This window comes from Paroedura picta, chromosome 2 (assembly GCF_049243985.1).
Source record: "Paroedura picta isolate Pp20150507F chromosome 2, Ppicta_v3.0, whole genome shotgun sequence".
NCBI lineage: Eukaryota > Metazoa > Chordata > Lepidosauria > Squamata > Gekkonidae > Paroedura > Paroedura picta.
In genome coordinates this window covers 4,644,882-4,672,680 of record NC_135370.1, presented here as the reverse complement: position 1 = coordinate 4,672,680, position 27,799 = coordinate 4,644,882, and the positions used below count along the sequence as shown (strand labels likewise).

The 27,799-nt window shown below is 43.9% G+C and overlaps 1 protein-coding gene across 5 annotated transcripts in view; it reads right to left on the bottom strand.

Annotated features, from left to right (window-relative positions):
- Nucleotides 1-27,799, bottom strand: part of ADAM23 (ADAM metallopeptidase domain 23) — a 155,050-nt gene that overhangs the window by 5,525 nt on the left and 121,726 nt on the right. For 3 of the 5 annotated variants that reach the window (XM_077319247.1, XM_077319246.1, XM_077319248.1), the window contains one exon: nt 20,613-24,556. The exons of 1 other annotated variant lie outside the window; for it this stretch is intronic. In XM_077319247.1, coding sequence (XP_077175362.1) covers nt 24,511-24,556 — 46 coding nt within the window. In that variant the 3' untranslated portion in view covers nt 20,613-24,510. Of the gene's footprint in view, nt 1-13,611; nt 20,117-20,612; nt 24,557-27,799 lie in introns of those variants that run through there. One more of the 5 variants, XM_077319250.1, reaches the window with a different exon arrangement.

Sequence of the window (27,799 nt, the reverse complement as noted above, 5' to 3'; positions counted from 1 at the left end):
CTGTCCCTGAAATGATTTTTTAAATTTAATTCATTCCTTTATATCCCATCTTTTACCCCAGTGGGGACCTGAAATCGCTTACATCAGTCTCCTCTTCCTCTGTTTTATCCTCACAACCCTGTGAGGAAAGTTAGTTAGGCAAAGAGCATGTGTGACATGCCCAAGATCACCCAGCAAACTCCCATGACACAGCAAGGATTTGAATCTGGGTCTCCCACTGGACACTCCTGACCACTCCACCAGACTGGCTCCCAAGGTATTGAGCTCAAGTGTTGGAATGAAGACATCTTGGACAGTTGCTTTCCTGAAACTTGTATCCCTTGTTAAGCATGGCAGGCTGGTTCCAGTCACTTTAGTCTGGAACTTACTGTTATGTTGTAACATTCTTTCGTTTCCTTACCTTCCCCTCAAGTGCAATTCTTGCTCACCCTGGATAATGCTAAAGAGCTAGAGATTTTGGCTGTCAAACAATCATAGGATCCCCTGGCTACATTACATGCATGGAATCAATCAAACAAATGAACAGTCCTCAGGACTACTTGACAAGGAGATGGCATCTGAATCTGCCAATTGAATAGTGAGGGTATAACCAAATCTAAATGCCAATCCTTGTCACAAATTCCACTGGCCAATAAGACAGATTTAGCTCTTGTTCTTGACAACAAATATCAAGCCAACCACAGAGAAAAAAACTGTGGGATATGAACTTGTGGGCCTCATATACCATCATACCTGTTGACTTATGCCCAAAGCAACATTGGAAACGTGAGGCTAGTGTTGTCCGATGTCCACAATGACATCCACACAATCATAGTTAAACCTGGATAAGTGCATATTGCCAGTGTTTACAAACCTCCTGCAGTTTCCTGGCCAGCAAATGTCCTATCAACTCATCCTTCTGTATATGCTGATAACTTTATCATAGAAATTGGAGATATATGTTAAATAATAAGAATGGTGAGATGCTTGTTGACTGGACTGAAGAACATGGATTGCATCTTTATTTTTTTAATGTTAAAGACAGAGGCACCTTCAGATCAGTGATTTGGAATAGAGAGTTCAACTCTGATTTAACATTTATCTCATCTGATTGGAAAAGTCAGCAATTGCATAGGTCATAGAATCATAGAATCAGAGTTGAAAGGGGCCATACAGGCCATCTAGTCCAACCCCCTGCTCAACGCAGGATCAGCCCAAAGCATCCAAGAAAAGTGTGTATCCAACCTTTGCTTGAAGACTGCCAGTGAGGGGGAGCTCACCACCTCCTTAGGCAGCCTATTCCACTGCTGAACTACTCTGACTATGAAATTTTATTTCCTGATATCTAGCCTATATCGTTGTACTTGTAGTTTAAACCCATTACTGCGTGTCCTCTCCTCTGCAGCTAACGGAAACAGCATCCTGCCCTCCTCCAAGTAACAACCTTTCAAATACTTAAAGAGGGCTGTCATGTCCCCTCTCAACCTCCTTTTCTCCAGGCTGAACATTCCCAAGTCCGTCAACCTATCTTCATAGGGCTTGGTCCCTTGGCCCCAGATCATCTTCGTCGCTCTCCTCTGTACCCTTTCAATTTTATCTACGTCCTTCTTGAAGTGAGGCCTCCAGAACTGCACACAGTACTCCAGGTGTGGTCTGACCAGTGCCGTATACAGACATGCTCTTGAGGCTTTCCCACATAACCAGCATCGACCTGTAATCCCCGAGCTAAGAATTTAAACACCAGTTATCAGGTGTTTTCCAAGACCACAATGGAACTTTAACAGGGTAAATTGGAAAGCTTTCAGTGAAGATCTGGATAGGTGTCTTGAATAGGTCCCTCCAATACATAGAAACTACCACTAATTTGTTGTTATATCTGTGGCTGAAAGGGTATCAGAAAGGATATGATCCAGACTGAAGTGATCAGAGTGAATGGCTGTATCCAAGTTTCTTTGACAGAAAAGAACTGGAAGTAGTAGATTAACTACCCCATACGTTCTATATTGCATGCAGACAAAAATGAACCAACACAATTGTGAATTTGGATTCCAAGCATTCCAGTAGGAAAGCCTGGAGCCTGTTTTAAAAAGCTAGGTGCAAGCTCACCTGTGCTCCAAGGAAATCCAGGAGTAACATCAAACTATGTAGCTGCCAAACTGGTTTCCCTATCCAGAACTCCGAAGTACTGAGATATTACAATCGGGATGTTTTTTTTTTAAAGAACAGATTCTAAAATGTGACTGCTTTGAAAACTGTGAGTTGTGAGGGGATTTCAGTGCTGCTAATATTTCCAAGGCACTAAAGGATATCAAGAGAGGAAAGGCACCAAGCTTTGACTGCATCCATAATGAGTTCCTGACCAACAGTGGCATGTTTGTTAAGAAGTAGCTTGCAAAATTTATCATTGACATCACGAAAACAAGAAGACTCAGGGGAATTCAAAAAAGCAGAGATAGTTGCTATTCTGAAACCTGGAACACCAAAACATCTGGTAAAAAGTTACAGACCTATCTCCCTTCTGAGCTCCTTTTATACGTGAGAGGTTAATCCTGAATCAGTGATGAAATTAATGAACATGTCCCTATAGAGCAGGACTAGTGTCTGAAGTGTCTTAGAACATCACCAGGTTTCGTCAATCTGACTCCTGCGTATGACACAGTTTGTAGGGATGGTCTGCTGTTCATGTTTTTACAAGTTTTCCCCTGCAGAATATTATTTCAGCTCCCAAATAACATGCTGAGTGATAGGAAAACCTTTCATATCTATGAAGATGTACTTGGAAGCATTTAATGTTGGCAACTTCATAGGGGCATGGGGCGAAAACATTTAAGGGGACTGCTGGAGTGGCTTGGTGCCAGCCCTGCTATAAAGCTGAAATGGCTCCAAGGCTTTCCTGTGCTCCTTATCATTTCTGTCCCTTTGAAAGGGGGGTGGGGAATGCAAGGTAGCCCTAAATGGCTGCTGGCCATTTACACTGAATAGGTAAGACTTTCCAAGTTATTTTGTGTCAGTCAGAAAGTAGAAGAAACTGAGTCATGGTCTACCCCCGGGGCTTGGTTCTTGCTCTCGTCCTCTTCAATCGTATAGATAACTTTGTAACTTTGATGTTACTAAGATGATATCCAGGAAGTTTGCTCAGGCCAATAATATGGCAGTTACAATAAGGCACAAATCCATAGAAAGGACTGAAGACATACTGACTAGGGACCTCAAAAGTTTGTTTGTTTATTTATTTATTTGGATTTTTATATCGCCCATTCTTTACAGCTCTGGGCTGTTTACATGGAACATTATGAAATTTTACATGGAACATTATAATAATTTAATCTATAACATACAGTTTCAATACAACATCACAACAACCAAGAAACAATTTATAACACAACATAAATAACAACAACACTGGGGAGATCAAATTTGTTCAGTCATGGTAGGGCGTCTGAGGGGGGCCCAGCAGATATAATCATAGAATCACAGAATCATAGAGTTGGAAGGGGCCATAGGGGCCATCTAGTCCAACCCCCTGCTCGACGCAGGATCAGCCCTAAGCATCCTAAAGCATCCAAGAAAAGTGTGTATCCAACCTTTGCTTGAAGACTGCCAGTGAGGGGGAGCTCACCACCTCCTTAGGCAGCCTATTCCACTCTGTTCTTAGTCGGTCGGCCTCAAGCGAATGCCTTGTGGAGGAGCTCCGTTTTGCAGGGCTCTGATCTCTTCAGGGAGCTCATTCTACCAGGTGGGGGCTAGGACCGAAAAGGCCAAAAGTTTGGCCAAATACTACTGTAAATGGTACCTCATCCCAAGTACCGGAAAAACAGAATGCTCCTGGATGTGTATTGATAGAGTAGAACTTGCTCATTTTCATTATGCTTTTTCATGAACTGAGAAAGGTATGTTGTGAGTCTTATTCAGGATTTCTTCCCTCGCAATGGGTCAAGGCCAAGAGTCCGGAACAAGAGTCCAAAGATATTTTCGACAGCACAGAACTGCTGGGGTGGAGCAACTCCTTACGAAGCTGTTGGCCAGAATGGTCTTCCTTAGTGTGGCCTGGGTAGAGGTCTCCAAGCCTTTTGTGTCTGCAGGCCACCTTTGGAACTCTGGCTGCCCCAGGCTGTCAACCTATAAATGTCAGGGAGGAAAAGCATGCCTGACTTGCAGCATTCCACAGAGGCTTTATTTAACAGGATGCCATTTCAACTGAGAACATTGTTCACAAAGAGTGAGCTTACCTTCACTTCCAGTGAATATCCGTGGGCCATGGTAGCAGCTGCTCGAGAAACCATTGTTGAACCTGTGCAATCAGATCTCCAATGGCCAATCAGAGGTACTGCTGGGCGAAAGCCCTCCCCCCCCCCTCTGCATTACCTTTTGGCAGGCACTGTGGTGACCAACTGGCTCACTATGGTGCCCTCTAGTTTAGAGGAGCCTTTATCATGGACTTTCCAAAGATGTCTCTCAGCAAGCTTCTATTCGTTTACTTCAACTGTGGAGTCAAACTGAAGAATAAGTCACATGGACTTTAATTGGAAAATTGATTGATCACTTGATCACCCAGCCATTCCCAACCAGGGGTCTGAGGGTGTTCTGCAGCTTTCTCCTCCTGCCTTAGTCACAAGCTAGGAACTAGCCGCTTCCATTGCTCTCCCCCCCGCCAAGCGTGAGTGCTCTTGTGGTTTTTGTGCCTGCGAGGGGGCGGAGCCTGCACACCTACTCTCTCCTTAACTCACCTGTCTCTCCCTCCCTCAGTTCTTCTCAAGCCTGCCTGTTAACATGGATGGTGATGTCACTTCCAGGGGCGTGACAGGTAGATGCAGCCAGCCAACATCACTTCTGGGGCTCCTTGAAGCTCCTTCAGGGCCAAAAGGTTGAAAAAGGCTGCTCTATCCACTATATCAGGGGTCGTCAACCCCGGTCTGCGGCCCGCTAGTGGGCCGCAAAGGGTACTGGGCTGGCGGCGGCCACGCCTGCCTTCCCCCCCCACAGCGAGAAGCTTGCCAGGCCGTGAGCAAAGCGGTGGCCAAAGCGGTGGCCAAAGCGGCCATTTCGCTCGCTTCTCGCTGCGAGAGGGGGATGAAGAGGCAGGTGCGGCCGCCGGCATGCCAGCAGATGCAAACCTGAATGCACGGAGCTGCTGTGCATGCACATTTGCGCCCCCTGATGACACAAACATGCTTGCATGGCAACTCTGCACATTCAGGTTTGCATGCAGCGCGGCACCGGGGCCGCTGGCTCTCCCCCACCCCCAGAGGTGGTCCTCAACCACAAAACGGCTGGGGACCGCTGCACTATATCATACTGTCTTTCACAGTTGCCTCATCAGAGCACGTTGGTCCACATGAAGCTCTTCTCCCTATACAATGCCCTTTTCTGGCTATAGAATCCAAAAGCCCAATTGTTCTGCAGGGGGTCCCCAGTACCGCACAGGCTGAGGCAGTTGAGAGCTTGCAATCTGCAGGCAAGTCTCCTTATTTCAGCCATTCAGAGCAATTTGAACAAGAGACTTTGTGATTATGTTTAATGACCTCCAGGAGCCCTGGAACGTGTCGTTTGCATTCCACAACGCGCAATGCAAATGATGTGCCAAGTTTTATTATTGGGGCAATGGGCTTAGATTTTCCTACTAGGCAATAATTAGGTCCTTTGTTTCTTTCCTGCGTTTGCCTATTATTCTCTCACTCTCTCTTGCAGGTAATAAAAGAACCAATTTCCTAGCCTGTCACCATGAAGGAAGAAATGATTCACCCCTTTCCCATGAAGTTTCAAGCAGTCTCTAGGTGAGAAAAAAACTTGAAGGAAATGGTTCTAATGAGGAACCCATCACGGGTGAGAAAAACAGAGTTGCACTTTCCTATAATTTGTGTTCATTGACACATTGCAGAAACATGTTGCAACTGCAAATGTGCAAGCCTGCCACAGAGAACGTCTGAAGCTGATGGTCCAAAGAGGGCACTCCCACATCTCCAAACAGCATGTGCATCCACTTTTCCACCAAATGCATCATGTGTGGAGCACAATACTTCTAGAATAGCGATCCCCAACCTGTGGGCTGCGTACCACATGTGGACCTTCGACTAATTGGAGGTGGGCCCCGAAGGAACCCTTCTCCCCCCCGCAGCCCTTTACAACACACTTTGGGTGTCACTGTCTCCCATCACTCCCAGATGGGACTATCTTGTTGCAGAGAAACAAGCTCAGGGTTCCCATTGATTTGTCATTGTCATGAGTTAAAATTTCCATGAAAATAAAATGTTCCTTATGTTGATTGTTGTGGCGTGTCTGTATCTTATTTTGAAGGGATGTTTAAACATTACCATAGCGATCAGAGAGCGTTAGGGCAGTGGTTGAGAGTAGAGGAGTAAACTACCCCCCCCCCCACCGGGCCTCAGTAAAAGGCGTTGAGTAGTCCCCAGCGTTGAGTGGTCCCCAGTGATAAAAAGGTTGGGGACCACTGTTCTAGAACATTCTTCAGATCTGTGTCTTCTTCCAGTTTGGGGTGTTTCTGTAGGTGGTGCCCTTAGATGTTAAGGTGTCCAATGGGCACTGGACCTGAGAAACCCAGTAGGCAATTGAGTAAGAGGCAACTCTATCCTTTTTGGGTCCCCAAGAACAACAAAAAAAAGACCTAGAATACCTAAACTGCTTCATTCTGTCTAAATGATAAAGAAGATATCTTTTAATATCTAACAAGTGGAGATGTTTCCTGGCCCTGGGGAAATACACAGGCAAAATCATAGAATCATAGAGTTGGAAGGGGCCATACAGGCCATCTAGTCCAACCCCCTGCTCAACGCAGGATCAGCCCAAAGCATCCTAAAGCATCCAAGAAAAGTGTGCATCCAACCTTTGCTTGAAGACTGCCAGTGAGGGGGAGCTCACCACCTCCTTCGGCAGCCTATTCCACTGCTGAACTACTCTGACTGTGAAAATTTTTTTCCTGATATCTAGCCTATATCGTTGTACTTGAAGTTTAAACCCATTACTGCGTGTCCTCTCCTCTGCTGCCAACAGAAACAGCATCCTGCCCTCCTCCAAGTGACAACCTTTCAAATACTTAAAGAGGGCTATCATGTCCCCTCTCAACCTCCTTTTCTCCAGGCTGAACATTCCCAAGTCCCTCAACCTATCTTCATAGGGCTTGGTCCCTTGGCCCCAGATCATCTTCGTCGCTCTCCTCTGTACCCTTTCAATTTTATCGACGTCCTTCTTGAAGTGAGGCCTCCAGAACTGCACACAGTACTCCAGGTGTGGTCTGACCAGTGCCGTATACAATGGGACTATGACATCTTGTGATTTTGATGTGATGCCCCTGTTGATACAGCCCAAAATGGCATTAACTCCACTTCAAGAGTTTTGGCTGAGCTGCGGTGACTGATGCTACTGATGCTACTGACAGTGCATGAGTGTGCTTAGCAGGTTTATCTGAAGGTTTCTTCCACAACACCATCTTCAATCTGGAGGCCCTGTCCTGCTTCATTTTGGGTGTGAAGAGGCAGCATTTAGAAGAGTTACTACTGCAATGCCCCTCATCCAAGCCTATGTTATGCCCCTCCATAAATCCCTATTGTCCTTCCAGTGGGACCTGGAGATCTCCTAGTCTGGGGGTCCAAATACCAATTTCTTAGAAAAAAATGGCTGCTCTGGATGGTGAACTCTCCCCAGGCTCCACTCCAAAATCTCCAGGAATGTCCTAATCTGGAGCGGGCAATCCTAACCTCTCTATCACAGAGTCAGATGAGATCAAGAGACAGAAAACAGGGCTGCACTTACTGTAACTGCTGCTCATCAAATGGCCTTTTCAGCAAGCACAAAGGAGAATGCACAGTTGCAGGCCTGCCATAGAGAATAGCTAGTGAGCTTTATTTTACAGTTTTCAATCCCAGAAGGGCTACCTCCCCTTCAGAAAGGAGGAGAGTGTCTTTTCCTACCCAAAAGTCACATGATGTGGGAGGGGATAGCACTCTTACCCCACTGCCAGGGAAGTATATGTTAAACACCCACAGCAGGGACAGGAGGGAGGAATGTGTGCCTACACAGAAGGCCACTCGATGAACAGCAGTTACAGGTAAGAGCAATTCCATTTTCATCTTTGTGACTTCTGTGCAGTCCCACATGAACGAATAGCAACATAACTTACCATGGAGGAAGATGTAGATGGAATTAGCAGAATACTGATTCTAAGATTGCTTTTCCCACAGCAGCATCATTCTGAGACTGCAAATCCATGTAATAATGTCTGACAAATGTCAAGGGCATTGACCATGTAGCAACCCTGCAGATGTCATCAAACAGAAGGCCTGTTGAGAACACTGTCAAAGCAGCTTGGACTCTGGTGGTATGTGCCTTTACAGTTATGGAGCAGTCCACTTTCACTTCAGTATATGCTGGACGAAGGCCGAAACTATCCACTGGGACAGAGTTTGAGGGGAAGCCTTTCTACCTTTCTTGTGGCCCATGAAGCAGGCAAAGAGATTCTAGTCCACCTGAAAGTGTTTGACCCTATCCAAATAAAAAAGCAATGCCCTATGGACATCCAACATGCGCAGTGTTCGTTCTGCATCTGAAGTGGGAACGGGGAAGAAGACTGGGAGAGAAATGAACTCACTGAGATTAAATATTGAGCAAGAACCCCATGGAAAGTCAGAATAAAATTGACTGTATGGAAGGTCACAAGATAGGGCCACTGACTCGCCCACCCATCTGGCAGATGTGACTATGACCAAAAATGATATCTTAAATGAGAAAAACAACAAATCAGTAGCTGCCATTCATAAAACCTTTCATAAAACAGATAATGGGGATCCAGCCATTGGGAACTCAGTCTACGTTTCTGATCCTTAGCCAGGAAACTCTGGGTTCTTCCTCTATTGTCAGGTTGTCTCCTGCCCTTTGAGACTGTGCACCTACCCATTAAGGGAGGTGGAAACAATGGAACACATCTTATTCCACTGCCCTTTGAATTCCACAGCCTGCAGCAAGCTTATCTAGCCACTTCTGAACCATACCAAACAGAAGCAGATTGGTCCAAAGAATTACTCAAGGATGAAAAACCTCAAGTTTCATTCCAGATAGCGAAATTCTGTGTCCACATGATTCAAGCCTGTCAGAAAGATGAACACAACCAGCACCATCATGTCCCTTTAGCTAATTTTATTGAATCATAGAATCATAGAGTTGGAAGGGGCCATACAAGCCATCTAGTCCAACCCCCTGCTCAACGCAGGATCAGCCCTAAGCATCCTAAAGCATCCAAGAAAAGTGTGTATCCAACCTTTGCTTGAAGACTTCCAGTGAGGGGGAGCTCACCACCTCCTTAGGCAGCCTATTCCACTGCTGAACTACACTGACTGTGAAAAATTTTTTTCCTGATATCTAGCCTATATCGTTGTTGTTGTTGTTGTTGTTATGTGCGAAGTCGTGTCCGACCAATCGCGACCCCATGGACAATGATCCTCCAGGCCTTCCTGTCCTCTACCATTCCCTGGAGTCCATTTAAGTTTGCACCTACTGCTTCAGTGACTCCATCCAGCCACCTCATTCTCTGTCGTCCCCTTCTTCTTTTGCCCTCGATCGCTCCCAGCATTAGGCTCTTCTCCAGGGAGTCCTTCCTTCTCATGAGGTGGCCAAAATATTTGATTTTCATCTTCAGGATCTGGCCTTCTAAAGAGCAGTCAGGGCTGATCTCCTCTAGGACTGACCGGTTTGTTCGCCTTGCAGTCCAAGGGACTCGCAAGAGTCTTCTCCAGCACCAGAGTTCAAAAGCCTCAATTCTTTGACGCTCGGCCTTCCTTATGGTCCAACTTTCGCAGCCATACATTGCAACTGGGAAGACCATAGCCTTGACTAAACGCACTTTTGTTGGCAGGGTGATGTCTCTGCTTTTTAGGATGCTGTCTAGATTTGCCATAGCTTTCCTCCCCAGGAGCAAGCGTCTTTTAATTTCTTTGCTGCAGTCCCCATCTGCAGTGATCTTGGAGCCCAGGAAAATAAAATCTGTCACTATCTCCATTTCTTCCCCATCTATTTGCCAGGAATTGAGCGGGCCGGATGCCATGATCTTTGTTTTCTTGATGTTGAGTTTCAAGCCAACTTTTGCACTCTCCTCCTTCACCCGCATCAACAGGCTCTTTAGTTCCTCTTCACTTTCTGCCATTAGAGTAGTATCATCTGCATATCTGAGGTTGTTGATATTTCTCCCTGCAATCTTGATCCCAATTTGTGACTCCTCTAATCCCGCATTTCTCATGATGTGCTCTGCATACAAGTTAAATAGGCAAGGCGACAGTATACAGCCTTGCCGAACTCCTTTCTCAATTTTGAACCAGTCAGTGATTCCATGTTCAGTTCTCACTGTTGCTTCTTGACCTGAATATAAATTTCTCAAGAGACAAATAAGATGCTCTGGTATTCCCATCTCTTTAAGAACTTGCCACAATTTGTTGTGTTCCACACAATCAAAGGCTTTAGCATAGTCAATGAAGCAGAAGTAGACGTTCTTCTGGTACTCCCTAGCTTTCTCCATGATCCAGCGTATGTTGGCAATTTGATCTCTAGTTCCTCTGCCTCTTCGAAATCCTGCCTGTACTTCTGGAAGTTCTCGGTCCACATACTGCTAGAGCCTAGCTTGTAGGATTTTGAGCATAACTTTGCTAGCATGAGAAATTAGTGCAATGGTGCGGTAGTTTGAACATTCTTTGGCATTGCCCTTCTTTGGGATTGGAATGTAAACTGACCTTTTCCAATCCTGTGGCCATTGTTGAGTTTTCCAAATTTGCTGGCATATTGAGTGTAGCACTTTTACTGCATCGTCCTTTAAGATTTTGAATAGTTCAACTGGAATGCTGTCACCACCACTAGCTTTATTGTTACTCAGACTTCCTAAGGCCCATTTGACTTCACATTCCAGGATATCTGGCTCCAGGTCAGTAACTACCCCATTGTGGTCATCAGGGATGTTAAGCTCGCTCTTGTATAGTTCTTCTGTATAATTTTGTCACCTTTGTTTAATCTCTTCTGCTTCTGTGAGGTCCCTACCATTTTGGTCCCTTATCATACCCATCTTTGCATGAAACGTTCTCTTCATATCTCCAATTTTCTTGAAAAGATCTCTGGTCCTCCCCATTCTATTGTTTTCTTCTATTTGTTTGCACTGTTCATTTAAGAAGGCATTCTTATCTCTTCTAGCTTTTCTCTGGAATTCTGCATTCAGTTGGGTGTATCTTTCTCTTTCTCCCTTGCCTTTCACTTCCCTTCTCTCCTTAGCTATTTGTAAAGCTTCCTCAGACAGCCATTTTGATTTCTTGCATTTCTTTTTCTTTGGGATGGTTTTAGTTGCTACCTCTTGTACAATGTTGCGAACCTCCATCCATAGTTCTTCAGGCACTCTGTCTATCAGATCTAATTCCTTAAATCTATTTGTCACCTCCACTGTGTATTCGTCGGGGATATGATTTAGTTCATACCTGAGTGGCCTAGTGCTTTTCCCTACTTTCTTCAATTTAAGCCTAAATTTTGCAACAAGAAGCTCATGATCTGAACCACAATCAGCTCCTGGTCTTGTTTTTATTGACTGGATAGAACTTTTCCATCTTTGGCTGCAGAGCACATAGTCAATCTGATTTCTGTGTTGACCGTCTGGTGATGTCCATGTGTAGAGTCGTCTCTTGGGTTGCTGGAAAAGAGTGTTTGCTATGACCATTGTATTCTCTTGACAAAATTCTACCAGCCTGTGCCCTGCTTCATTTTGTACTCCAAGGCCAAACTTGCCTGTTATCCCGGTTATCTTTTGGCTTCCTACTTTAGCATTCCAATCCCCCATGATGATAAGCACATCATTTTTGGGCGTTGCTTCTAGAAGGTGTTGTAGGGCTTCATAGAACTGATCAACTTCATCCTCTTCAGCAGCAGTGGTTGGGGCGTAGACCTGGATCACTGTGATGTTGAATGGTTTGCCTTGGATTCGCACTGAGATCATTCTGTCATTTTGGGGATTGTATCCCAAGACTGCTTTTCCTACTCTCTTATTGATTATGAAGGCTACTCCATTTCTTCTGCGAGATTCTTGTCCACAGTAGTATACCTGATGGTCATCTGAATTAAATTCACCCATTCCTGTTCATTTTAGTTCACTGATTCCTAAAATGTCGATGTTCAGTCTTGTCATTTCTTGTTTAACCACGTCCAGCTTGCCTTGATTCATGGATCTGACGTTCCAGGTTCCTATGGAATAAAAATCTTTACAGCATCGGACTGTCTTTTCGCCACCAGTTACTTCCACAACTGAGCGTCCTTTCGGCTTTGGCCCAGCCGCTTCATTCATTCTGGCGCTACTCGTACTAGCCGTCTGCTCATCCCCAGTAGCATATTGGACACCTTCCGACCTGAGGGGCTCATCTTCCAGCGTCATATCGTTATGCCTATTGGAACTGTCCATAGAGTTTTCATGGCAAAGATACTGGAGTGGTTTGCCATTTCCTTCTCCAGTGGATCACCTTTTGTCAGAGCTCTCAGCTATGACCTGTCCGTCTTGGGTGGCCCTGCACGGCATAGCTCATAGCTTCACTGAACTACGCAAGCCCCCTTGCCACAACAAGGCAGCGATCCTTGAAGGGGGTAATCGTTGTACTTGAAGTTTAAACCCATTACTGCGTGTCCTCTCCTCTGCAGCCAACAGAAACAGCATCCTGCCTTCCTCCAAGTGACAACCTTTCAAATACTTAAAGAGGGCTACCATGTCCCCTCTCAACCTCCTTTTCTCCAGGCTGAACATTCCCAAGTCCCTCAACCTATCTTCATAGGGCTTGGTCCCTTGGCCCCAGATCATCTTCGTCGCTCTCCTCTGTACCCTTTCAATTTTATCTACGTCCTTCTTGAAGTGAGGCCTCCAGAACTGCACACAGTACTCCAGGTGTGGTCTGACCAGTGCTATATACAATGGAACTATGACATCTTGTGATTTTGATGTGATGCCTCTGTTGACACAGCCAAAAATGGCATTTGCCTTTTTTACTGCTGCATCACACTGCCTGCTCATGTTTAGTTTACAATCCACAAGTACCCCAAGGTCTCGTTCACACACAGTGTTACCTAGAAGCGTATCCCCCATCCAGTAGGCATGCTTTTCATTTTTCTGACCCAGATGCAGAACTTTACACTTATCTTTATTAAATTGCATCTTGTTCTCATTTGCCCATTTTCCCATTGTGTTCAGATCTCGTTGAACTCTGTCTCTATCTTCCAAAGTATTTGCCAGTCCTCCCAATTTGGTGTCATCTGCAAACTTGATGAGTAGTCCCTCCACCCCCTCATCTAGATCATTAATAAATATGTTAAAAAGTACCGGGCCGAGCACCGAGCCCTGAGGTATCCCGCTACTCACCTCTCTCCAGTCTGATGAAACACCATTGACAACAACTCTTTGAGTGCGGTTCTCTAACCAATTCCCTATCCACCTAACTATCTGAAAATCCAGATTGCAGTCCTTCAACTTAACCATCAGAACATCATGGGGAACCTTGTCAAAAGCTTTACTAAAATCCAAGTAAATGACATCAACCGAATTTCCCCGATCCAGCAAACCTGTTACTTGGTCAAAAAAGGAAACTAGGTTGGTCTGGCAGGACCTGTTGGAGACAAATCCATGCTGACTTCCTTGTATCACCAAATTGTCCTCCAGATGTTTGCAGATTGCTCTCTTTAATATCTACTCCATTATCTTCCCCACAACAGAGGTCAGACTCACTGGTCTGTAGTTTCCCGGGTCATCCTTCCTCCCTTTTTTGAAGATCGGAATAACGTTTGCTCTCTTCCAGTCCTCCGGGACATCTCCAGTCCTTAAAGAGGTTCCGAAGATGATGGACAAGGGCTGTGCAAGTTCTCTGGAAAGTTCTTTGAGTACTCTCGGGTGCATTTCATCCGGACCAGGGGATTTGAACTCATCCAGTGCAGCTAAATGCCTCTCGACAATCTCTCTATCCATGTTAACCTGCCACCCAGACACTATCCTTTGGCTATGGCCATCTCTAGATGTGCCTAAACACTTTGACCTGTGGGAAAAAACAGCTGTAAAATAGGCACTAAGCCTTTCTGCTTTCTCTGCATCTTCCGTTACAGTTTGTCCATCCACACCCAACAGTGGGCCTATTGCCTCCTTTACTTTACGTTTGCTCCTCACATAACTGAAAAATCTTTTCTTGTTACAATGGGCTTCCCTGGCCAATCTTAGCTCACTCTCAGCTTTGGCCTTTCTGATGATTGAAAAATTAAATGTTTTATACTGTCTAAAAGGTTTAACGTTTTAACTGCTTTTTCGTCTGTGACCATATAAATAAGCTTGAATTGACTCTCCTACCCCATTGAGCGTATCCCTGCCACTGAGCAGAGAAAAAGGACGAGGATCACTGGTCTGGATGCTCTGGACCCTGGAAATCTCTGCTAGGATCTCCGATACCTTTGGAGTTTAAGAAGCTGGAACTGATCCCCAAAGTTTTTGCCATCAGCATATCTGTACGCATCATTTCCAACCCACCGGTTTGCTTACTAAAAATCTCTCCGCCTTCAAACAGCAAATTCTCTACAATAGCCCTTTTATTGTTGGGCATGTGGAGGAACAGAGCCATACATGCCACCTAAAATCTAAGGTGGTCCCCATAGATCTTGGATGACAGTCAGCCTGATGCCTGGCTGTGTTCAACTGTTGCTTAGCTAACTTCATACTCTCTGAGACTATAGCTCTGACCTGAGGCTTATGTGAGGTGGTAACACGTCCATTAATGGGAGAAGGCGATCCCAAAGCGATATCTGATTCCTTCCCATAATAGCCTTGTAGCTGGCTACTTTGAGGCCCTTGGCAGTGGAAGAGTATATTTTTCTTGCCACGAAGTTGATCTTTCTCCCTTCCATATCCAAATCCATGTCCAGGTTGCATTCAGAAGGAAGTATCACGGAGATAATCAAATCAGCCTTAGGTTTGCTTAGCCAGGAAACTACAGTCTCCCCTTAACTTTGTATAACGACTCCAAATTTATGGAAGACGCCAAGGCTGAGGCCAGGTTCAAACAGAGGGGAAATATGACGATTGTCAGAATCCAAGGTGTTCTGCTATGAGTTTAATTGGTTTCAGTGATTGATGCGTGATGCTGTCCATTTTGTCTGGTCTATGCTATGCTGGTTCCTCTCCCTCCTTAAGGCCATGTACATAGTTATTTCCTGTGCTTCCCACAACATGCAGTGGGGAGGCTGAACTCCCTTTGCCTAAGTTGGCTTGTCCTGTGCCTGGCACCTTGATTAGCAGAATGTTTTGTCTCATCCTGAAACCTGAGTCATCACTTTCCCATGGGAGGGAGGGGAGGGGATGTTCTTATGTTTTATATATGTGATTCCCTGTTCTGCCTATTTTCAATGTTGGGTGCTTTTGCTTGATAATAAAGAAACTTTCCAAAATAGAAGTTTTCTTGTCTACAAATCAAGAATTCTGACATCTGGATTCCTTTAATAAAAGGAAGTGCCACTAGACCTGCCCCTGGGGTATATTGGATTGTCACACTGGGGTTCAGAAGTAGGGTTGTCTAACTTAACTGTTTTCACCATCCTTAAGTGCTTCAAATGCATTCGATCATCAGTTGGCGAGGTGTTAGTTGGCTTGTCCACCATGTCATCTGGGGAGAGTGGGATTTGAGCATTTGTATTCGTCCCGGAGTCCATGTATCTCAAATGTTCAGACTCTCCTTGGTTGTCTTTGATGTTGAATTGGCATTGAGCCTGGCCACTGGCATTCAACCTCCACTGCAGCCTCAACAACAACCCCTCCCATGCAAGTCTGAGTTTTCCTTAGCCAGGCTTGATGGCCAGTGCCAATGATCTCCTTCCCTAGAGTCTGGAGGGATCTCTGTCCACAAGGGTAATTGGTTGGAGTTCAGTGATGTGCGCCTTGGTCTTGCCGACATCGACTGTGCTGGGCACAGGACAGCTTCTTCACTGCAGACAGAAATTACCATTTGTCCTGGTGTCAACAAGATCTTCAGCTTCAAGCAAACCCTTGGTGACAAGTTGATGGTGGGGAGCACCCTTGCCTCAGAGTCGATGGCCGCTCAATGTTGGGAGCAGCCACAGTGGTGAGACTCTATCAGACGACACCATCGAGGGTGGGTGGTTGTGAGGCGGAGATCAGGGTGATTGACAGCACCAAGCCTGATCATTGGGGCAACCTCAACAGCCATTTGTCCAGACAAGATTTGGACTTCTTGACCTTTTTAGAAGGAGGCTCAGAAGTCACTTGTATGTCAGAGACAGACTCTCTTTTCTCAGAAGATCCCAGTGTGGGTGGGGGCATTGATGAGACAGAGTGTGGCTTTGGGTATTTGTCACCAGCTCTTTCTCCCTCAGAATTTGGCCTTGAGGCAGACATAGCCTTTTCATACAGGGCTGCTTTCAGCCTGGCTGTTCTCCCACCTTGTTTTCAGTATAATTTTTCTACAGGCAGGGCAAGCCCAGTAATATGGCCTCGCAAAGGCAGGAAAGGCATGACAAATGGTCGTCATTTGGGGCCATCTTTGCCCACATTCTAGGCATTCAAAAAAAAAAAAACCTTGGGAATACAAGAGCTGGGTATCAAATAACACTTATCATTCTTGAAACATTTCTGTATCAGTTATCTCTTCCTTTTAAAACTGTTAACTCAAACTGAGGCCTAGAAGCTGAATGCTTAGTGGATGAAGTCCTCTCACAATGGCACCAAAAAGAGAACTGAGGGTGGAGTGCTATCCCCTCCTACATCATGTGACTTTTAGGCAGGTAAAGTTACTGTACTCCTCTCTGAAGGGAAGGGTAGCAATCCTGGGAGTGAAAACTAAAATAAAGCTCACTAGCTCCCCCCCATGGCAGGCCTGCAACAGCACAATCCCATGTGGGGCTGCACAGAAGTCATGTGAGAGCTTTCATGTATAAGGCTTAAACAGTAGCTTCACTGGGCTTCAAGTATGTGGATGATATAAAGGATAAACCAACCCCCAAACTCTTGGGGAAGCAGATCAGATCCACGACACTATGGAAGCCCTACCACAGATTTAGCACTGTTAAGTTGATGCAGCCCGGGCTAAACTCAGTCTGTCTATATTCTCACCCATTAAGTATGGCTTTAAAACCACCAATGTGGCTTTTGAGGCACCTTGAGCAAGACCCAGAAAAGGCAGCATAGAAATATTCTAAAGAATTAAACAGGAATGACTTCTTTAACAGCATGTTGTTGCTATGTGATCTGTGGGATGGCTGAATGGTTGGGAACAATTTGATCCTTCATCCTCAGCCTGCAGCACTGATCTTTTGGTAATGATGCCTCTCAGGCAGAGGTGACATCTGAAGAGAAACTTCTGAACTTTATATATGTATTATAACCCAACATTAGAAAATGTGCTTCCTCCTTGCTTCATTTATGCCTTTTCTTCAATAGGGACCAAAGCAGTTTCTACCAGTCTTAAGTTTGATTTTCACAACAACTTTGTGAGGTAGGTTAGGATGAGGATACGTAACTGGCCAGAATTCACCCACAGATCACCATGACAGAGTAGGGATTTGAACCTGGATCAGATCATACCCTGCAACTCTAACCTCTATACACAGTGGCTTTTATGGAATGGCTGCTGTTGAACAGAAGCAAACAGCCAGGTTCGGGTGATTCATGCATGTTGTGTGCTATCAAGCTGCTCAGTTGTTGCTGTCAGTTCAAACCCTGTTGAGTTCTTCCCTCAAAAGTCCAAAACAGCCCTGGAAAAAGCCCTGCCCCCTCCCATTACCTTCCACCAACAGAAAGCAAGGATTGAAGCTGCCAATAATGTTGTGGCTTCCTATCAATGGTCCCTGAGGGCATTCATTTGCTACAGGAACTACTATTATTTTAGAGGGGTTTAACCCTCAAATATATAAGGCTGCAAATTCGTATGCAAACTTGGTGCATGTTTTCAGAGTAATTGAAAGATATGTCCTGCCTCATTTTGCCACACTGAAAATTAGCTATACTGATAAATATGGTGTGCATTTTAAAAGTAAAACAAGGCTGCACTTACCTGTAACTTTTGTCCATGTTGCTCTTCTGTGCAGGCGCACATGGGAATTGCATCGTCACAGGCTTACCACAGAAAATATTTTGAAGCTAATAGACTAGAAGTGTCCCTCCTCCCTCTGGCATCTTCCTGTTTGATCACATGACCAGGAGAGGTCTCAGTTCTCCCCTTGCCAGTGCCAGAAAACCCCAGAAATTAAGGTTCCAGAGAGTTCACAGTGTGGTAGGTGGGAGGGATGTGTGTCTGCACAGAAGGCCATTCAATGAAAAACAGTTAGAGCTATGTACAACCTTGTTTTCATCTTCATGACTTCTGTGCAGCCCCATATAGGCCCATTATGCACGGCCGCCGAAACGGTGATTTCGGGTCACATGGAAAACGCGGAGGGGGAAGAAGTGAAGCAAACCACTTATGCACGGGACAGGACGCAACGGTGGCCAAACCCAGAGTAACCGATTATGCACGCGGCGACCCCGGCGCCACTTCTGGTTGTACCCTGGTCACCCGGAAGCTGCGCTTTCTTCCGCGTTTCGCTAACGCAGCTTTTTCGGCGGCATGCACCGAATCTACGGCCATTTGCAGGCGGCACCGTGCGTTATCGGTGATTTTAGTCGCTGCCATTCCACCCCGAATGTGTGCTATTCCCCCTGTGCATAATGGGCCATAGAGAGTAGCAAGTTCACTAAGTAAAGGAGATGGGTGTGTCTCTCTCAAAGGAAGAGACCTAGAAGGACCACCTCCCAAATAATTGTTAGCGTCACATATTGACCTTCACCCACAACTGTGTTATAACAGAGCAGTGAGCTCTCTACAAGTGTCCCAACTGATATGCATTCCAGAACATGGCAAAGAGAAAAATACAGCACTCTTTCAAAGACAGCCATGGTCTATGAAGTGACACTAAGTAGCTCTGCAATCAGAACAGTGTGACAGCCTCTGCCAACCAACAAGGATGGGATATGTGAGGACACTAATCATGTATTACACGAGGACAGAGAGATTAGCCCTAGTAGGGGATCTAGGTCAAGGCATCAGCTTATGAAGCTTCATGGAGAGGCACCACCAATGTCTTCATACCAAAATTGGAAATGCTACATACTCAAGAACCTTATTCTAAATAAGCACCAAAGGGGTGCCAAAAAAAAAAAGGGTTATCTCTCTTTTGTAACATTTCTAAAAATCAAAGAAGGAAGAAGTAAAGGTTATAGTGTCACTGATCCAATGAGAAGACAAAGTATAACTTGGTAAAACAGCCAAAGGGGAATGTTGGAATTGTACTAAAAGTTTCCATCAGGAATGGAAGAGGGCCTGTCTACAGAACTGTCAAGAGGTGAAAGTCATATGATCTGGGCCTAATTTCAGGCCTCTTCAGGCTTGCACCTTAATATGCAAGAATCATTTGAAATCACACAGTTTTTCCTGTCCCGAGGGTATCACTAGACTGAGTAATGCAATTATGGGAGACAGACATCATCCCTTAGATGCAAGATCATGAATCTGGGGAAGATCATGAATCTGTGCTCACCATGTGACATAAGTGTGAAAAAGAAGTGCAGGAAGACATGTGAATAAGATAGCAGACCATAGAATATATTTTCTCTTGTAGAGTAAATCCCCCTGGAGGAGAGACAAAAGAATGTGTAAGAGTCTTTGTTTACCAGATTTTTTTCAGTTGGAGATGCCAGTGATGAGACCTGGAATCTTGCACATGGAAAAAACACATGAACAACCATTAGGCATCACAGTATGTGAAGGCAACACAAAGAACTGAGAGCTAGCCTGTTCATTTATAGGCTCTCTGTGGACTTTCCCCAAACACAAATTCTTAGAAAGGACTAGGGTGGTATAAACAGACCAATCCATATTAAAGGCATAGATTTGTCATGTATGTGGCCAGCATAGGTTGTGAGATAGTGTGTCAAGCTCCCTTAGAAGAGGATAATAAAAGGGCCCTACTAACCTGTTGTTTCGCAACATAAAGGGGGAGTGCGGTAGGAAAATTTCATTTCTCATAATAAAAGAATTTTACGTCATTTACTTCCCATTCTGTATTCTGCTTCAATTTGCTGAACAGTTCTCAGCACCTGAAAAAAGAGAAGTGACAGAGGAGTGCTCACCCTTTCCCACATCATGTGACTTTTGGCCAGGAAAATCAGCCTCCTCTGTGAGGGGAGGGGAAGACATTTCTGGGGTCTAAAAACGTTGTTTAAAAGTTTGCTAGCTCTTTCCTGTGGCAGGTCTGTGAAAATGCAGTCCCACGGGAGCCACGAAGACGAATGCTATGACTCATCTCTGCAGTGGTCTGCTAAATCTCCTTCACAGACAGGTATGCTCAGCTGCATTGTAATTTGGAATTTCGACTAGACACTCCCTCCACTGTTGCATTTTGGCTAACTTGTGACAAGCACTTCTCGTTAGCAAATGTTGTTGCTATCTTGAATAAGAATCATCTCAAATGTTCTAACAGCATGCTTTTCTATTTATAAATTTCTGGCTGCAGGAAAATAATGAATCTTGTTAATTGCAACCTTGGTAGGATTTGGAACACAAGAATTAAAAAACAAACATAGGAGTTGTATCTTTCCATGTTCATGAGGTCTTTAATACTCATTTACTAAGATGCAAAACAATGACAATTTCCATTCATCAGCAGCCAACAAGATATGAATGAGTATTAACTTCAAACAGAAACTTGTTTATGTCCGTACTGTGCACTTAAAAAATAATTACAAACAATTTTAAAGGAAGATTAATAGTGGAAGCAACAATGAATATAAAATATGACTGATAGCTTTTTAGATCAAAAATAAATTCAAGTATTATTTTGTAAGGTTCCTCAGACATCTGTCTTAGAATTTTAACTTTGTGCAACACCTATCATTGCATAGTAAACAAAACTTTGTAAAATTCCAGTTCTATGTAAATTTATTTTTTAACATGCACCTAGAATATATTTTCCTTAACTTGCGTAGTGGAGCTTTCCCCCTTAGTGGGGGATTTACTTAATTCAGTGGGATCATGCAGCATATCAACATAAACTATATAAAATTCCCATACATTTTCCTGTCAAGATAATCCTTTTCAGTGGAGAAAAAGTATTGAGGGTGAAATAAAAACTGAACATTTATTCTTTCAGACACTGAAAAATGACAACTGTTATGGCAAAAAGGGTAACATATGTAGCATAGGTACTCTACAAAAGGTGGTAAATGGAGGCTTGTAAAATGAAGATCTACCCTCAACAGGTTTGGTTACCTTAGTACCACAGAAAATGTGAGTTGTGGTTGCGTGGTCATTTACATTCTGTACATTAAGTCTGTGTATTTTAAACACACACATATACACAACAGAAGAGCAGAGGAGAAGAAGTAATTATACTTATGAAACTGCCAGTGTAACAAAAAGTTACACCAACACTTATTATATGTACATAATTGGGGACCAGTGTGGTCTGAGTAAAAACATCACATCGCACATTTACAATGTTTTTGTGAATTACTTCAATTTTTTTAGTACAAATTGATTTTTATAACCATATTGAATGGCATTGTTTGCTGTGGTTACCACATTGCACCCAGAACAAAACTCAAAAGGAGACTGTAGCACCTGTTTAGAGATTGTTACAACAAATATACTCAAGATCAAAAGGGCATTAAGCAAAAAGCATTATTTTTCTGCATCATATTGCAAATAAGGAAATCTAAAAAGGAGTACATCACACTGTGTATTTTGTGATCCAATTTTCTTCTAGGGACCAAAAAGGATGGCTAGCCGTCAGATTTGGCCTTTGTTGTGACTGCTGAATATCTATGTTCTAGATGTATTCCAATAAATGCAGTCAGACTTCTGTTTCATTTGTTGCTCATAACATGCTCATAATTTTAAATAGTTTATGGTGACCTTGAAAGTTGGCCATCAGCTAAATGGCTCACAACACTACAGGACCATTCCATGGAAATGGCAAATATGTTAACAAGCCCTGGAAATGTATAAATCAACAACATAAGAAAAAAAGAGAACTGACTGATATTGTATTTTTTAAAAACTTCTACAGTGAAGCCTTAAAGCACAATCAACAGGTACCTTTAAAATGTTCATGACTCTTGGAATTATGCAAAATGAAAACGATCCTAAAATTAAAAAAAATATGCATCCTGAAAATAACATCAATAGATTGGCTGATTTACCCTAGAAACCAAAAGCTCGGAATTGCATGGCTTGTCAGAGTACAAGTGAAAAACCAGCTGCAAGCAAGAAGCAGTCTTCTGGCACCAATTAGCCCAGGAGGGCTGTGAACATCGTGGAGCTTTGCCTATGAGTGTGCTCACTGCTCCCACTGGCCAAGTGCAGCAAGAACCTCTAAAACAAAACACAACATCATGGCTGCTGAGACAAAGAATGTTGGATGCAAAGAAGCCTCAAGGCAAGAGCACGTCAAGATCTTTCCTTCCCATTCCAGAAAGCTGACTGGCCCTAGAGGTCAGCAGGACCCTGTGGACAAAAAGGCCCTTTGCTTGCCAGGAGGCTGCAGGGAGGAGGGAGAACTGCTGATGCTCTCCACATCTTCTAGTTGCTCTTGGCCAAGAGCAAGATGAGGCAATTTCCCCTGGTTCACCCTCCTTGATGCAGCTCCCCGATGAGCAGTGGGCCATTTTGTCCATATGGATCCCACAGTTTTCCGCATCAGCATTTGGGAGGTCTCGGGGTGGGGGTGCAGGAAAGCTCAGTGCTGGCAAGCCCTTACAGTTGGTACTTCATTGAATCCGACCCACTGTCCCCCAAGACACATGGAAAGGCCACCAATGCAGCTGCAGGATGCTGGTGCTGCAGAGTCCTTGGTCGTCCACAGGGTATAACCTCCCAACAGGACTGCCTCGGCACAGGTACACTTTTCTCACCAGCCTTCTTCCTCTGGTGCTCAGGCTCTACCACTGTTGCTCTTCGGGACACAGGATAGTGACTGAGCGCCTAACTTGGGCAGGAAGTGTTCTGAGGCCTCAGGAGGAGGAAGATTTAGTTCTATACTCTGCTCCTCTGACGTGTGAAGCAGGGCCATCTGCACATATCTGAGTGCTGGACAGTAACCACAAGTAGTTGAGGAAGAAACATTCAAGGCTGTGCTTTGAAATATGCTACACAGATAAAATGAGAGGTGAATAGTGGGATAACTTCTACAGGTTTGTAACAGAAAGGCAGAGTGACAATGGGTGTGTGTGTGGGGGGGGGACAACACATAGGAAAGCCTTAACCTATTTAAAAGCTCTCAGTGTTAAAATGGATATTTTAAGGCTTATTTAGGCTTCTTTTCCTTTCATACAATGCGAGATAGTGAAAGGAAAATAGATGGTAAAATCAAAAGTTATAAGCTTGGCACTTCTGTGATTAATCTGAAAGGGTGTCAACTTACATTATATACAAAATATCTGCATGACAGCAAATGACGCATTTGGAAAGAGGAAAACTCATTGCATACAGATGCATTTACACATATTCGTAGATTTTAGATTTTTTTCTTTTTTGGTTTCAAGCATACAAATTTAAAAAGCACGCCTCTTTTCTCTGGCACTCCCTGCATCCGCATGCAATATATGCCTTTTTAGGGCAAGCCTAGAACCCCTGCTTGTATAACATGCAGGGAAGGGGAGGAGGGAATTTAAAATAAGGTTTGTTTTAAAGACTTTAATAGACCCAAATAAAAGATTTTTCATAGAGAACAAAATCTTAAAGAAAATGTATATATCTGAACAGGACAGGATAACAAATCCCTCTTATTTTTAATGTTTCTAATTACACCTTGCCCCTGGCATAATCTACCACGCGCCCCGAAGAGGTTTGCCCCTAAGCAAAACAAAATTGATGAGCAATACGCCTTCCTGGGGAGGGGGCTGCAGAGCTCAGAGCAATTTGCACTGGGAGGAGGCGAGTGTGGCGAGAGCCGGGAACCAGCTTTCATAGGTTTTGTATTTACTGACATCTGTGTATGTAGATTTCTGCTCGGGGCCAGCTTGCTAGCTGGATTGCGGTATATATGCCATGCAGTTTACCATTTCGAAAACTAGCTCATCATGCCACTAGAGTCTGTCGTTAAAGTGAAAAAGATCATGCGAACTCAAGTTACCAGTTTTAAGAAAGTCTTCGGCTATTTGAGTATTTTCAAACAGTTTCTCTTATTGCACTTGGTTGGTTTGCTCCATTCTTTGTTTAGAAAAAAATTAGGTCAAAATGGTTCAGAGTTACAACGTTTGTCTTTCATCTCTCTTTCACGCCCCAGAACAGAGAGAGGAAGGGAGGGCAATCCTCAACAAAAATCCAGAAGGACAGTTTTCCTTCACCTCTTAAGCAAATATCTCCAGGCGTGGTTTTGTAGAAAATCATCCCTCTTACTTTCTTGTGCAGTGATGTATGTCCCTATAGGTACTACAAAGGCTTCCAGAACCAGAATCCAGTAATGCACAGAAAAGCTGTTCCCGTAAGTTCCTTAGATACCTTGTTGATTTGGATCATATCTTCTTTTTTTGACATTTCTTCCAGTTAAGAGCAAAAACAGGAAATAGTGAGAAGAAAAACAAAACAAAACATGTTGGTTAGGTGTATTTTTGGGGGGGGGATTTTCTTATGCAATAATGAGGGCTCATACTAAGACACTCCAGATGGATAATTGAAATCCACAAATAGTTTCACAAAGGGAATTTTAAGACTCCATTTTATTATTTGTTCTTAGTGCTTCTAGTGAACATAAACCTGCTTGCATTAAGTCTGCAACTTTTTCTTCTGCAGTATTGATGCTGCTTTGGAGGTAAAATTTTGCCACACATAACCAATTGCAATTCGTATTGAGAATAATGAAGCCAACTTGATTCCAACTTAAAACAATCCATCCATCTGAGGGTCTTGTCTATCAGCCCTTATTATATATGGAGCAAAGTTCCTTCAGTTGCTACATGGCAGATTTTGGGAAACTGCTTTAGAAGAATGGACACCAGCATGTGTTAGTTGCGTCACTGCAGTTCTGCAAAGAAGCAGCTTTGAACGTCCATTCTCCTCTCAGCCCAACAGTCTACATAAATAAACAGCAAGACATTACAAGGCCACACAGAAACCAGGTGCAACCTCCCCATAATCTGGCTTTATGTGGGGCATCAAGCAAGGGGCTCATGCATTTAGCCTTAACACTGGGCGTGTGCACTGATACCACCACCAAATTATCATGCAGTAAAACATAGAATAGGATTTCACAGATTCCCTAACGTATGGAACATAAAGCCTTGAGTTGGGTCTTCTCCGCTCCATGCTTGTCGCAGAATACAGAAATCGAAGCATAATTCCGCTTAATTTGTGTATGTAAGAAGTAATGAATTACCACAAACAAGTAACATTCCACAGGCTTCACTCCTGTGCCAACACAAACAGTGTTTAAAAAACGCTGAACGGTCATAATCCCATTCACGGCCTTCTGAATATGAAGTATGTTCCCAATAGACATCATGGATCACAGCTATTGTATTACTTAGACTTTGGCATAGTGCTTACTAAGTAAAGGTAGATCTGGAAAATTTAGCTAGGGCAGGTGGGACAGTTATTGCTTTAAATTCAAAATGTGAAAATACCAAGACATGTCATGAAATTGTGTTAATGAGAATAGGTCACTCCTGAAATGTGCAATAGATTTTTAGACCTACTGTTCACATATATTTCCAGCTGAAGATAAACTGATGTTACATTAGATCAAGACACTTCCCTGTTGTGACTAAAATAACCACATCCTTTAGAACGTAGCACCAATAGAGAAAATCTACAGTAAAACAAAATTGTATTTTACATGCACCTCACTTTTCTCCCACTGGGAACCCAAAGCTGACCTTTAATCCTCACGGCAATCACCCTGAAGGTTAGGTTAGTCTGAGAGAGCATGACCAGTCTAAGCTCACCCAGAGAGCTTTCACAGCAGAGTGGGGATTCCAGCCTGCGTCTCCCAGATCCCCATCTACCACTACAGCACACCGGCTGTCTTATTCTGAGTTCACCAAGAGTGTCCACATATCAGAGTTCTTTTTCATGATGCAAGGGAGGGCATCAAACTGGTCCCACAGTTCTTTGGTTCTTACTATATTACACTCTGATATTCTAAATCAAAGTCCAGAAACTGCTCATGAAAGTCATGGACACAAGCATAAATTACAATGTTCTAGTTTACATAATCCAGAAGGTTTCTTAGAAATGTATGGTGAGCCCAAACGTAATGATGGTACTGGTCATCTCCCTCCTCCATTCCCATCCAGTTTATGGCAGAGGGGACACTCTTCATCTGAGTAGGAGTGTCACTTGTCGAGTTTAGCACACTAATACACTGTTAGAAACTGCTTATGGATTTCTACTCACAAGAGTTCCTAGGTATAGATATTGGCACAAAATCATCCCAGCAACATTATTTTTTCTCTAAGGGATAATGGACTGTACAACACTAAACCCGATTGACTCTTCCAAATGGTGTTTTCCCCTTCAAGGATCGCTGCCTTGTTTTGGTGAAGGGGCTTGCGTAGCTCAGTGAAGTTATGAGCTATGCCGTGCAGGGGCACCCAAGATGGACAGGTCATAGCTGAGAGCTCTGACAAAAGGTGATCCACTGGAGAAGGAAATGGCAAACCACTCTTCGCCATGAAAACCCAATGGACAGTACCAAAAGGCAAAACAAGATGACGCTGGAAGATGAGCCCCTCAGGTCGGAAGGTGTCCAATATGCTACTGGGGATGAGCAGACGGCTTGTACGAGTAGCACCAGAATGAATGAAGCGACTGGGCCAAAGCCGAAAGGACGCTCAGTTGTGGAGGTAACTGGTGGCGAAAAGATGCTGTAAAGACTTTTATTCCATAGGAACCTGGAACGTCAGATCCATGAATCAAGACAAGCTGGACGTGGTCAAACGAGATGACAAGACTGAACACTGACATTTTAGGAATCAATGAACTCAAATGGATAGGAATGGGTGAATTTAATTCAGATGACCATCAGGTATACTACTGTGGGCAAGAATCTCACAGAAGAAATGGATTAGCCTTCATAATCAATAAAGGGTAGGAAAAGCAGTATTGGGTTACAATCCCCAAAATGACAGAATGATCTCAGTTCGAATCCAAGGCAAACCATTCAACATCACAGTAATCCAGGTCTATGCCCCAACCACTGCTGCTGAAGAGGATGAAGATGACCAGTTCTATGAAGCCCTACAACACCTTCTAGACGCAATGCCAAAAAAATGATGTGCTTATCATCATGGGGGATTGGAATGCTAAAGTAGGAAGCCAAATGATAACCGGGATAACAGGCAAGTTTGGCCTTGGAGTACAAAATGAAGCAGGGCTCAGGCTGGTAGAATTTTGTCAAGATAATACAATGGTCATAGCAAACACTCTTTTCCAGCAACCCAAGAGACTCTACACATGGACAACATCAGACGGTCAACACAGAAATCAGATTGACTATGTGCTCTGCAGCCAAAGATGGAGAAGTTCTATATAGTCAGTAAAAACAAGACCAGGAGCTGATTATGGTTCAGATCATCAACTTCTTGTTGCAAAATTTAGGCTTAAATTGAAGAAAGTAGGGAAAAGCACTAGGCCACTCAGGTATGAATTAAATCATACCCCTGATGAATATACAGTAGGGGTGACAAATAGATTTAAGGATTTAGATCTGACAGAGTGCCTGAAGAACTATGGACAGAGTTTCACAACATTGTATAAGAGGTAGCAACTAAAACCATCCCAAA